Here is a 13,301-nt window from a genome sequence, read left to right on the forward strand (position 1 = left end):
GTCAAGATTCTTGCAGCCAGTTACTTTAGGCCAAGAGTACCATCGATTTAAACCCGCCCCCACGGTCACAGAAACAGCCAATCAACTTCGAGTAATGAAAAACATAAATAAGTATTCGAGTTCATAAGAATAAAATAATTTGAAAATACTCGCTAATAATTCACAGATGCTTTGATAAAATAAACGTTTCCATACAAACATCTGATGTTAACTTTCTCTGACTTCTCTTTCTATTTTAATTTGCACGTTTCTAAGATTATTTTTGATGAATTCCCTCTAACTTTTCTCCTGTTTTCTCCTCTTTAAAGTGCTCGAGAAGTGAATTCAGGAGGCAGTTATCAACACAGGAAGGTTAAACCCTCTAAGCTCTGACTGTAGAACAGAACGTGAGGCCAAAGGTCGTCTGGAAAAAGGTCTATTATAGGAGCCGGTGCAGAGAAATGAACCAGCAGCGACGAGCTGAAAGCAGCCAGTCGCTGCTCAGGAAGGAAACGATGCACTGATAACAGCGATAACGACTGAAAGTGAGAAAGCAGAAAACACATCAAACATTGAAAACATCCAGTAACGTTCTGCTGGAGCGGAGCACAAATCAGGGACGTGAACAGGAAAACAGAAATACAGGAAAAACAGAAAAAAGGTGAATTTAACTGAAGGTGCTTCCTCGAACTTTGCACTCTGGTCTCTTTATTTTTCCCTCGAGCATTTCGGTTTTGTTTCTCTGCCCAAAAATCCCTTGAAGAGCGTTTTCAGACTCTTTTCGTGGGATTTGTGGACAATAACAAAAACACTGAATATCTGCAGCCTCTTCCTTTAACAAGCTTGAATTTTTCAAAAAACCTTCATCACGTGACAAAGAGACTTCACTGTCCACCGTCCTGTAAAAACCACACATCTCCCAAACACGAGCTCCAGATCACAGGCCGTTTTCAGCTTCGCAGTGATGCATTATGAGGTAATCAAATGGGCTTTTAAAGAGGTTATTTAGCTTAAGAGGTAAAAAAAAAGAAAATCACATGGTTTTCTCAGGGCAGTGATGTGAAATAAAGAGGTAATTCTGCTCAGATTCTGCAGTGTTGCTCAAAAAAGTAAAGACTTTCTAAAAATAAAGGGAAAAAACATAATATGCAAGTTGAATTCGACATAACTTCTAAACATGTGGGGCCCCTGGACGCCGTCTCTGAGCTGACATCTGACCATCAGGCTGGAAGTTAAAGTTTTAGTTTCCTCGTTAAGCAACAAATCCTGATGTACTGAACTTAGAGAGTTTATCTTAACCGCAGCGATGAAGAAAACGGTGAGAACTTTTGTCTGCTTCATAAACGGCGTCTTTGTGACGGTTATGTACAAGTAGCACAATCAGAATCAGTCAGTTTACACCACACAAATGATGCATCAAGGTTTGCAGGAGGCGCCGCAGTCAAACGTGACCCGTGTCACAGCATATTCTGTCCCCCCCTTCTCTCGTCAGTTCCTTTACTTGGTGGCGTTCAGGTGCTCAGTCTGATATTTGTACAAACAGGAAAATACAAAAAGAAGTCGTCTTGTTGGATGAAGACGGAGAGTTCCTCAGGTTCTGTCTCGGATGTTGTCGCTCAGGAAGACGATGTTGTCTGGAGATCAGAGAGAAGGAAACAAATCGTTTTTAGAAACTAATCTGCTCTTAGACAGAAACACAACGCGTTAAACTGGCATCATTTTCACCTAAAGGTTCGTATGTTTGCTCTCTGACCTGCGATGATGGTGGTGGCCTGACGCCGGACTTGGTTCTTGTCCACATACTCTCCATAGTCCAGCTTCCCCTCCACTAGAATCCTGGACCTGAAAGACAGAAAGACTCGGGATCAGACGCCTGATTCACACAAAGATTTCAACGGTCGGGACTTTTTTTGTTGGCTGAAGTCCAAACAGTTACTGGCTTTAAATTTTCTACCTGCAGCTAAACCAAAGAGCTTCCAGAATTCCTTTGAACTCCCAACAATCAACGTATATCATCACTTCATTTCACCAGCTGTTCATATTAACTGTGATCGTATGTTTTGATCCTGATTATTCAACAAGACGAGAAAAAAACACGACAGGAATGTTTAAAATTTCCTATTTTAAAAGATTTTTGGTTGAAATGAGTGACTGTGAGGGTGAAACACCAGATTAGGATAAAAATCCCTGAAAACATAACAGAAGAAATTAAGCATTTTCCAAACTTCCCTGAGTTGATCATCATGTTTTGTATGTAAAATTAAGTGACTAAAGCAGTTCAATAAATGCAGTAAAAACATTTTCCTCTGACATGAAGTGCAGTCGAAGTATAAAGTAGTATAAATTCTACTTAAGTACAGCACTTGAGTAAATGTACTGCTGCATACTATCAAAAAAGGAAACGCAGGGACCGGCGGGCTCGTACCCTTTCTTGACGTACTGGTAGGCCACGTCTCTCAGACCAGGTTTGAACACCGACACGCGATGCCACGTCGTCTTCTGGCTGATGTCACCTGGAGTCACGACACAGCGGCACACATGAATCAGCCTCATCAGGCCTCAGATTGACAGCAGCAGATCTACGGTTAGCATTAGCTTTAGCATCAGATAATAAAATCAAGAGTGTATCGAAACAGCTTCGTCCGTCACGCCTATTCAGCCGTTCTGAAGGCCGACTGGAATGACTGAATGTTATTTCTTATCACAGTCAGCTCGGCCCATCAACTATAATCACAGCTTTAAACGGTGAGTGATGCGTTAGGGTCAGAAATGAATACTTCAGGGTCATTACTGTTTGATAAATCACATTCATACGCTGTGCATGGTGATTTAAAACCTTGAAATCCAACAATAATAATCTATCATGTGTTCATGTCCATTGAGACAGACGTCAGGGTCTTACACTGACCTCTAGTGGCAGAAGATGAGCTCTGCAGTAAAATGTACAGCTAACGTCACAGTAATTATAATATCTAAACATCAGCTCCTCAGCTCATTCTTACTGAGCACAATATGTCCACGTTCAACAGGAATGAAGGCTCATCAGTGTCGTATGAGCTGAGAAAAACAGTCACTTCCTGCGCTGTACCTGTTGAGGTCATTTCTCCGTCTCCGGTGCGCCACATTTCATTGGTTGCCAAGGAGAAGATGGTCACAGGGTTACGGCCCTCCACCTGTCTCATCACCGGGTCCTGACCCACTCGGCCTAACAGCTGCACCCGGTTTATCGCTGGAATAAAGGCACAGACAAACCCGCTATTAGACCCTTTTATTGGGTGAAGAGCGAATAGACAAGGATGTGCTTTGTGCTTCTGCTTCAGGTCAAATCCTTTTTACGGTCGACACAGACGGTTTACTCACATCTCTCCAGGATGAGGCTGGTGTCTGTGCTCCGGTGTCTCACCACCTGTCTGAGGATCTGTGGGGGAATCAGAGGCCAGACCAATATCAAAATACCGACTTGGTGAAGGGAACAGAACTAGGGTGCAGAGAGAGAGAGAGAGCTCTGGAGTGTGCTTCCACAGGTGTACCTCGATGAAACATAGAAACATACGTATCCAGTACGATAGATACGGCCTACGAACACACTCACCTGTGCTGAGGCACTTCTCAACATCTTCTCTGTGCTGCAGCTCTGAGGGAAGCGATGGGCAAACAGACAGCTGCTCAGGACTCAGGATTGATCTAAAAAAGGTAAAAAAAATAAATAAATAAAAAAAAAAAGGGGGATCAGATATGTAAGAATACTAAGAACCTGACTAACTAATCCAATAATTGTAGTAGAGTAAAAAGCTCTACTCAAAAGTAAAGGAGCAGAAGTGGAAAGCAGCGTTACATTGAAATATGCAAGAAATAATAAATAATCAAGTACAGTGCTGGAGTTAGTAGCTACGTTTCACCACCGCTGATCAAGATGTCTAAAACGATCTGCTAAATTAGTCGGGTTGATGTTTTGTGGTTTTAAGTGATACACGGCGAATTATTTAATGTTTTATGTCTTGATTTCCGCAGCTTGAGTTCGTATGTTACCGATAGACAAGTCGGCTACAAAACTGAACGATTTTAGAATGGAGTTTGGTGAAGTTGTGGGTCCGCAGTCAGACAAGCTAAAGAATGAACCGTGATCATGGACATACGTCAGAGCAGCGCTTTCTTACAGCAGCAATGAGGCTCCTGGAGGCTCCCGCCATTGGAGGTGGACGTGAAATAAATCTTTAAAAGCAACGTTTTTACACAACGTGGTTTGGTTTACATGTTACAGCGGCTGAAAGAGCAGATGAACGGCAATGTGTCGGCAGAAAACGGCGACAAAGCGGACAACAAAACGGACAAAAGAGCTTAATGAAAACGTACCAGGTGCTAGACTTCAGGAGAGACTTCGGTAACCTCACGGTATTTCCGTTCCGTCTCACTCACAGGTCCGACAGTTTGCAGGAGGTCGTTAAACGTTCCGCTTCGCAACTTCACACGTAAAATATCATATTTACGGGTTTCAATATTGGAAAAATGCATGTTAATATTGAACTATTATATCAATCTAAATATTCTTAATAATGCTCCCACTGCACTCTTTCAAACTCCTCATCATGATTGCATAAGAATGAAGTTACAGCTGTATTTTGTTTTTCAAGTGAATTAAAGTCACATTTGCAATTTTTACTTGAAATCTAGATATTTTTTTATTTATTTATTTATTTATTTTTGATTGTTCAATACTAAACTTAAACTAACGTTTCCCAAATCACCACCACGTGATAATTTTGTTCCACATTATCAGATTGTGGAAAAACTTTATATTTGGTAAATCTTTACAAGATCTGGAAAGGGATTAAGAGAATATTTGGCTTTTAACGTGATTTTTAAGAATCTGTATTGAACACGACATGTAAGACGTTCCTTTTTTAAAATTTCCTATTCAAAAAACAATTTTTCCCAATTTTATAAGAACTGTTGACGCACATTATTTAGAACCGATGCTTCTTGCTGTGTGCAGCAAAGAGAGGAGACTTATCTTCTGAGGGACTTAACACATTCAACTTTTATTTGCACTTTGAGAGCTCCATCGTATCTTAATTTTGGATCTACATTTATTCTATATGCATTCTTAAAATAGTGTTTTTTCTTACTCACTGTTGGAATGGAATCAAAAAAAAAAAAAAAAAAAAGTCTCAGAGAGGCTAAGAAAGAGAAAGACTTTAAGACTTTTACCTGCCGGACGCGCTGGTTGATGATAAGTCATGGCTCCAAAAACGTGTTACGTTTGTAGGCTAATTTGTTGCAGATCAAACTCAAACAATGCGACGATTTCATAATCTTGAACATTTCCATGCATCTTGTGTGAGTATCAAAAGCCAAGCCAAGCAAAGCAAAGTCGGACCCTCAGTTCATTCAAATGAACCTGCCAGATGAAGAACAGCTGATATGACGACTGCTGACGTACCACCCACACCACGTGACACATATCCCCGTATGTGACGAATAATAAATTCATAAAAGCAGCACCCATATAAATACCACAAGAACTACAAATGGCATTAGCTGGCACCAACACCCACCTCCGCTCATTCTGGTATAATCTATGTGTGTTTTGTGAGGTAAATTGCTGCTGCCACGCCGCATTTCCTTCGAAGGAATAAAAAAAAGTACTCGATCAATGTAAATGACCCAAGTAACATGTTGTTCCTGAAGTGTTTTAATTCACGTCTTTTTAAAAGGTCGGTGCTTTTATTTTGAAATCCGAAAAACCGGAAGCCGAAAAGAAACGTAAACACGAGGGAACTAAACAAAGTACATATGAAAAAACAAAGTTAAAAGTAATATATTCTTAATATAGCAGCTGGCTGATGAGGGCACAAGGTCTGACTCTGTTTTATTTCACACTGTGTGCATTTTGAGTCACTTTATTATACGTCCTTCAGGAGTTTTGCAGAGTCTGAGAAATGTGCCAGTTAAGCTGATAAATCGCCACATCAGTCCTGTTGTTAGCATGATTATGGCTTTATAAAGAGTTTTGTCTGTGTGAAACGCTTCTGTTTAAGAAATATGTAATTTCCAGATACAGAAACGGATCTGATATGAAAGAAGATTATGAAGAAGTAATAATTCATGCATAGCAATGCCGTTTCCTACATTTTAAGTTAACGTTTGTTAAAATGTAAATACGTTGAGGTAAAAATGTATAGGACATTAAGGCACTCTAGTATAGAGCTTGTCAGTAGTGATTTAGGTTAAAAGAGTTAAAAAGGGATTTTAAGAAGACATCAGAATCAGAATCAGAATCAGACATTTCATTGTTATGTGTAATTAAAATATTTTGTTTTATTTTGCTTTCTCACCAGCTCTTACGGTGTGTTCAAGTTGTGTTCATAGTATTCAAGGACAAGTTGTGGAACAATCTAATGATTATTAAAGCACCTTTGAACCATCACTCAGAGAGCCAGACTGTTATTCAGCCGTGGATGGTGCAGTCTAAGTAAGTACAACACTGGGGGGCGGTCTCCTAAAGAACTGCTTCAGGAAAGTGTGCAAAAAGGGTGTAAAGTCCACGAGAGAGCTCACACGCGTCAGGATTTATTCCCTCATGGACGAGTCAGGATCACGCCTCCACCTCTGTGAGTCCTTTGGTGAATCTATTTTCTGAGATTGTTTTCATTCTGTAAAGATGGGTGCAAACAATTACCTGTATGTAAACAGCTGGATTAAAGTGCGTCCAGTTACAACAGCTACCCGTGGGAGTGGGAATCAGGCTCGTACATGTGAGCACAGTGATTAAGATTCCTATAACAACCTGTAGGTCTACATGGCATTATACATGTGAATGTGTATTTCTACCGTTACTGACAGAGTTTTAGTCTTGAACCTAAAAGAATTAGTGGTGAATATCTAACCACTGGGGCCATGTGCCAGTAATAAGTAAGTAACAATGGATATAACTTACTAGATTGTACAATATAGTGTATTATCTTGTTTTTTAAAAGGATTAAAAAGAAAACACAGAGTGTATAAAAGATGGACGAAGTCTCAGTGATGTCATCCATAGGTTTCTGAAGAGCTTCTCACTCCACCAAACTCCGACCCAATCCGGCAGCTTGCAAATTAGGTGGTGCGCGGGTGGTGCTGAGGTGGCTAAATCAAGCCTGGTTGCTGAAACCTAGCAGCTAGCTGTCACTCAAAGTAGCCATGCTGATAATTATCCTTAACTTTAGGTCTTAATATAATTTCATTGCGGAAGTCAGATAAAAATTCACCCTTAGCTATAGGCACCAAAACAGTTTTTTGTATCAGGCCCTAAACATTTTCATTTCTGCCATGAAGTTCAGCATTTTCATGTGGGGGTCTATGGGGATTGACTTGCTTTTGGAGTCAGCCTGAAGTGGCCATCTGTGGAAGTGCAGTTTTTGGTGGTTGCACCTGCTGAGTGACCATCCTCATCAGGTGAGCTTTTCTTGTTGTTAAACCACTTTCTTATGTCCATTTCCTAAGAGAAACATGATTTCCAACACTTACGCCAAGCTAGCTGAACCAAGACTCATGTTGTATTAGCCAGCTGCAACCCCGAAGGCTGAAAAATGAAGCCAGCCTGGAAGTGCCAAGAACTGCAGTTCCTCAATTGGACACTTAAGCAAAAATGGCCACCAAAGGCCAGTCAATCCTCATAGACCCCCATATTAAACTGCTAGCAGACAAACGTCTTTACAGCCTGGTACAAAAACATGGTTTTGCTCACAATAGCTAATTTTCCCATTCATGACAAATATTCTGGGGCGAATCTTTATATTGCTGAAATTATGTTAAGCCTTGAAGTTATACAAAATAATGAGCGCGGCTTCCATGAGTGACAGCCTCAGCTCCACCTGCGCTGCCACCGCCAAGATGGCGACACCCAGCCTGGAAACTCACGAGTGAGGTCACGGAGCCAACGTTAATGTTTTTGTACAGTCAAGGGCTGTTAAACACAACACAAAAGCAGTCCAGCAGATCAGCAGCAGAAGGTGTACTAAGACCATATAATCAGAAACAGGGCCACAATAAGAACATATAACCCCAAACATGTATTCATGATACTAACAATAACAACGCTGATTTCTTCCGGAAGTGAAACACTCCGTGTTGGTCCAACGCTGCTATTTCCCAGCTTCCAGTGCAAAAAACGCATCCGTGGGACTTTAGATCACTGCACTGTGCACAAGAGACCAATAAAAACACCGGATGTTGTTCCTGGACTGAAAGAAACCGACTTTGTTCCACTTCATGTTTACGGTTGTTGAATCTCAGGAATTTAAGATGTTTGCTTTGAACATTTTGTTATAAGTTAGTCATCTCTGAAAGTGAGAAAGAGTGAGTTGATGTTTAGATGATAGGACGTGTTCTTCAAAGACCCAGACTCGTAACTACGGTGTTCATTTTTGACTTTGGAAAGCCATTATCCCCACATTGAGGCTGCCGTTGAGTAAACCGCAGTATTTTCTGCAAAAACTTAGAAAGTGTGAACCGCGAAAGTCTCCTCGTCAAGATAAAATGCAAAGCCTGAGCTGAAGTTAACCTTAAAGTTTGCTCCGGTGTGCTTTGGCCTGCCAGAGAGGAATCTGATTTAAGTGTTTTTATCTTTACAGAGGTTAAATGTGGTCAGTGCACTTTGCCACACAACACCTGAACGCATCTGGCTCTACCTGGCTCAGGTAAGTGATCCACAGAATGCTCCAGAAACAAGTTAACGTGATAACAACTAATAGTAAAGTATCCAGGTCTGATTTTAGTGAAACAAAAATCAGCAGACGATTATCGACAATGTCCTGGACCGCCCCCCCCATCGTCTCCGTTGTCCCCTCTCGGGCTCTGGTCGATGAGAAGATCAAGGTGGTGGTGGAGAATCTGCCTCCAGGATCTCCAGTCACACTTCACTCCCTGCACCACTCTGAGGATAAGGACTACTGGGAGGCCTACGGGCACTACTTCAGCGATCACAGAGGAATGGTGTCTGGTGGGTTTTCTTCCTCCATGTCACGTTCTCCTCAATCAGCAAGTGTGCCGTTTTCTGTCTGTCCTTGACTTTGCTTGTTTCTATGTTTTGTTTTGCTGTTGTTGACGTTTTACTGTTTTTCTAGTTGCAGAGGATTTGAGTTTTGGGGGCACGTATACAGGAAAAGAAGCCATGGGTTTGCTGTGGAGTATGCGTCCTGTCCCAGGCAGCCGTCAAGGCCTCAGGTAACACCTTAAGAGCTGAAGCAGTGTCAGTGTCACAGTTTAATCGTCTTATTTACCTCTGAAGTGATTCATGCGATGAAATCTTAAATGAGATTGGTTATGTTAAATTGTTGACTGTAAACATGTCCAAGGCTCTGTGGACTGAGAGGAGTTGGTTTGGTTAGTCTTACAATTTCAAAGCACTTGTTAATCATTAAACCTCAGCAGTTTGTCATCACTGAGCGCTGGATGTTTTGCCCTTTTCTTTACCTGCCAGGCTGAGGAAGAAGGACGTCTGCAGCCCCATGCTGGTCAACATCTCAGTGCACAGCGGACACATCGCTGAGGGCTTCAGGCAGCGGCCCCCTCTGGCCTCGGCACTCATAGAGAGATGGTACATGGCTCCAGGAGTCCAGAGGATCAGTATCAAAGAGAGAGGGGTGCAAGGGACCCTCTTTATACCTCCAGGTACACCTGCGTCAACTGAAAAATGTATTAGCTCTTTTTCAAAGAGACTGGGATGTTTGGTTTTGGTGTGATCAATGATTAGTATCTTCAGGTCCAGGACCCTTCCCTGGGCTGCTGGATTTGTGGGGAGGCAGCGGAGGGCTGGTGGAGTATCGTTCGTCCTTGATGGCGTCTCACGGTTTCACTTCTTTGGCGTTGGACTATTTATCCACTGATTATGAGGATCCACCCTTCAGCAGTGTTGAGGTTTGTGTTACTGACCAGCTGGTCAACGTTTGCCTTCAACTCCCAAATATGTGAGTCCAAACTTGATGTACTCTGTCTTGAGAAAGGCCTCTGAAAAGTGCAGGAAGACGGATTTTCAAGTAGCTGGTACAATGACAACCCTACAAAGACGGATATTTGGATTTTTACAACTTGTAGATTGAAAAACATTTTTTTTCCCTTGTTTCTGTTTCTTAATTTCCTGTTATCTACTTCTGCACAGAAGGCCTTTGCCATTCTCAAGGGCCACCCTCAAGTGATCCCAGACAGAGTCGGAATTTTTGGCCTTTCCTTTGGCTCGATTTTGGCCATATTTTTCGCAGCTGAGAGCGCCACTGTAAAGGCAAGTAACACATGCACAACATCTCAGGGTTGCTTTTTCTCTAGCAGTCAACATGTGCATCTCCTCTCCTTAACTAATCAGTGAAAATGGATTGAAAACCTGCAGAAAATTTGAGCCCTGATAGCACATAGTGGAGAACCAAATGGCGACCTGTATTGAGGGTGTGTCACTGTGTTGCGTTTCAGCCTTTCTGTTGCGTTTGCGTTAATGGGAACCACATTTATCCACCTGGAAAGAGCTTCAAAGGAATGAATCAAGAGCTACTCAAGTAGGTATTCTCCTCTGTCAGTAACATTAATACATTACTCAGAGTTTCACGGTGTGACTGATGTGCGTGGTTACTTGTGTTGGCAGGAATTTCAACAAGGTCCGTGTGGATGAGAACAACCATCAAATATGGCGAGATATGGGTCGAGCAATTTTTCACACTCCCTCAAACAAATTGGATGTAAGCACAAGCTGCACTGATGACACACAAGGATGAGACTGTGTGCTGGTTTGCTACGAACCCAGTGATGTGACTGGCTGAGAGGGACGAATTAAACACGACACCTTTCGATCTATATTCCACTTCTCCTGGCGCTTTTCGACTTAACATTGCTGCACCTGCGTGAATCAAACATGTTGTTCCTTCTGTTTGTGTGATTCAAATCAGGACTTAAAGATAAAATGAAAACACTCGTATTGTTTCACTCTAACAAACACAAACTAAAGTCGTGTCTTCTGGTTTGTTCTCTGTGAGGTGGGGAAAATAAACTGTCCCATGTTGTTGGTCAACGGCGTTGATGATCAGAACTGGCCCACTGTGGAGAGTTCTGAAGACGTGTGTACACACACACACACACACACACACACACACACACACACACACACACACACGTTGTGTTTTTATCACTTGTGGGGACAGTGCATAGACTTACATTCATTTCCTGGAGCCTTACCCAAACCTAACCACTATTTGCCTATTCGTAACCCTATACCTAACCTAACCCTACCTAACCCATAACCCTATCCTCAGTCTTTACCCTAAAATTTAATGATTTACATTGAGGGGACCTGCATTTTTTCCCCATACGGCAGGTGAGTCCCCACAATGTGACTGTGTAAACAGATTTTTGTCCCCACAACGTGATAAATACCTGGTCACACACACACAGACACACACCTACCTGAAGTGAAGGTCTTAAATCAGATAATCGCACTGTAACATTGTTACTGATTGATTTTCAGTGAATTAAATTGTAATTCGTTGCCCACATTACATCACAAATGTAAAGCCTCATGTCAAATCTAAAAACTCTGCTACCCATGTGCAAAGAAATTTGGTGTCCACCCGTCACCGTAGGCCTAAATTCAGTTTGTGCTGTTTTGATTTGACCTTTGACCCCAGATGGCCGACAGGATGAATGCAGCGGGGAAGGGCCACCTGCTGACCCGACTGGAGTACCCTGACACTGGACATCTGATTGAGCCGCCGTTCTCGCCTCACTTCAGGGCCACAAATTTCACAGGTTGGGCCACAAAAGAGAAAGGTGAGTTCTGCTCATTCGGGGTCACACGGGCTTCGTTCTCGTCGGTTCAGGGTTTTGTCATGTTTTCCCTCACGTCCTACCAGAGAGCCTCACAGAGCGGCTGTGGCACAGGATGGATGAGAAAGAGCCGTGTGGAGCAACATTAGCTGCTAAAACCCATCAGGATTTACTCACTTGTCAAAACTTCTCAGTCTCGTGCACCGTAATCAGGAATGATTGAATGGAAGTGAAAACACATTATTCTTCAATTGCATTAAATTGCAGTTTTGTCAGCATGCGGCTCAGAATGCAACATGAGGATTTAATGGAGACTTAAAGGAGTAAAGTCGGTTTCTTGAAGGTGACTGTAAAGAAGATTAACTGTTTCCGAATCGTCTCTGATGTATATACGATTGTGTGTTTCAGTAATACTGCTGTGGGGAGGACAAACCAAACCCCACTCAGACGCTCAGGAAGACTCCTGGAGGAAGATCTTAGCGTTTCTACAGCATCACCTGTACTCCAGCCTGACTCCCAAAGCCAAGATGTGAATGATTACCTGCACAGACATATCCCATGAGTCACTGCTGGAGGACAGATTGTTGTCTGATGATGGTGTGTTATCTGGTATTGGGTCCTCATTGTATTGACCAGGAGTCTCTGCTGTGATGAACTGAAGTGCACAAATTATGAACGAGAGAAAGCTAGCATTGTAATCTGGGTTTATTTTTGTAATTTTAATCAAAAGTTAGGAAAAGTTCTTTGTATTAGCAGAATTTAACATTCAGAAGTTTGGCTTCGTTTGTTTTCTGAAACAGGGGCTTTTGTAGAAATATTGTTTTTGTTGTAGGAACCAAAATGATCATAAATAGTGTGGAAGAAATGTCAAATTATATGCAGCTTTACTAACCATTGAAACAGTCCAGATGATTGACAGCTAACATTTGCAGGCTAACTACTTTGCAAGCTAAAGGCAGCTAACTTGTTTGCCATCACTGAATTAATACACTGTTACAGTTTAAGAATGAATATAGCCGTAGTTTTGTTTGCTAACCTCGCTAACGCTATCGCTTATCTGAGTCGCTTACCACATTTGAGATGTGGGCATTGATTCAGAGCTCAGGTAAAGCTGACAGGTGTTCCTGAAGGAGAGAAAGTGTTGTGGAAGCCGTTTTGTGCCTGATCGGCTGCATTGTTCTGTTGCCAGCGTGCAAAGAGAGGATGTGGTAACTTTAACTTGACAAAAGATTCCTGAGACTCTGATCAAATGATGGAGGGAACAAAGTTTGACTGTTTTCCAGCCTGATGATCTTCCTAATATGCATTATACTCTTCCTTAATGCAGTTTTTCACCTTACAAGCAAAAGCATTTATGAAATTAGACTTTAACTTAAATAAAATGGAAATGAAAAGCTCATCTTTGACCCACTTTTCTTTACCAACAACCGTGTTGACCATCCAGACTGGTGGGGGTTCAGTACTTGCTCTGCTTAGACCTCCTTAAATCCAGATAAGGAAAAACTTCATTTATAGGAGTCAAATGTCAAAACAAC

General features: G+C 42.0%; 2 protein-coding genes across 2 annotated transcripts; one reads left to right on the top strand and one right to left on the bottom strand.

Annotated features, from left to right (window-relative positions):
* Positions 1–205: 205 nt before the first annotated feature.
* Positions 206–4,389, bottom strand: ssbp1 (single-stranded DNA binding protein 1). The gene is made up of 7 exons (XM_076722891.1): positions 4,333–4,389; positions 3,572–3,663; positions 3,340–3,397; positions 3,068–3,208; positions 2,405–2,492; positions 1,733–1,821; positions 206–1,613 (listed from the first exon to the last, which is right to left on the bottom strand). Exons 2-7 carry the CDS (start codon positions 3,593–3,595, stop codon positions 1,570–1,572), a joined length of 444 nt encoding a protein of 147 aa, XP_076579006.1. The 5' UTR covers positions 3,596–3,663; positions 4,333–4,389; the 3' UTR covers positions 206–1,569.
* A 1,328-nt stretch (positions 4,390–5,717) lies between these two features.
* On the top strand, positions 5,718–13,164 carry LOC143314996 (peroxisomal succinyl-coenzyme A thioesterase-like). The gene is made up of 13 exons (XM_076722391.1): positions 5,718–5,835; positions 6,318–6,451; positions 8,592–8,657; positions 8,736–8,959; positions 9,084–9,183; positions 9,440–9,630; positions 9,722–9,876; positions 10,118–10,237; positions 10,423–10,505; positions 10,592–10,685; positions 10,980–11,060; positions 11,628–11,769; positions 12,175–13,164. The coding sequence occupies exons 3-13, from the start codon at positions 8,599–8,601 to the stop codon at positions 12,297–12,299; spliced, it is 1,374 nt and encodes a 457-aa protein (XP_076578506.1). The 5' UTR covers positions 5,718–5,835; positions 6,318–6,451; positions 8,592–8,598; the 3' UTR covers positions 12,300–13,164.
* Positions 13,165–13,301: the final 137 nt, after the last annotated feature.

Source organism: Chaetodon auriga, chromosome 22, assembly GCF_051107435.1.
Source record: "Chaetodon auriga isolate fChaAug3 chromosome 22, fChaAug3.hap1, whole genome shotgun sequence".
Classification (NCBI taxonomy): Eukaryota; Metazoa; Chordata; class Actinopteri; order Chaetodontiformes; family Chaetodontidae; genus Chaetodon; species Chaetodon auriga.

Coding starts and splice junctions, on each gene's coding strand:
- LOC143314996 (XM_076722391.1), top strand. CDS start 8,599: ATGTGGTCAGTGCACTTTGCCACACAACACCTGAACGCATCTGGCTCT. Junction 10,506..10,591: donor ATGAATCAAGAGCTACTCAA/GTAGGTATTCTC, acceptor TTGTGTTGGCAG/GAATTTCAACAAGGTCCGTG. Junction 10,686..10,979: donor CTCCCTCAAACAAATTGGAT/GTAAGCACAAGC, acceptor GTTCTCTGTGAG/GTGGGGAAAATAAACTGTCC.
- ssbp1 (XM_076722891.1), bottom strand. CDS start 3,595: ATGTTGAGAAGTGCCTCAGCACAG. Junction 3,209..3,339: donor CAGCCTCATCCTGGAGAGAT/GTGAGTAAACCG, acceptor CCTTTATTCCAG/CGATAAACCGGGTGCAGCTG. Junction 1,822..2,404: donor TACCAGTACGTCAAGAAAGG/GTACGAGCCCGC, acceptor TCTGTCTTTCAG/GTCCAGGATTCTAGTGGAGG.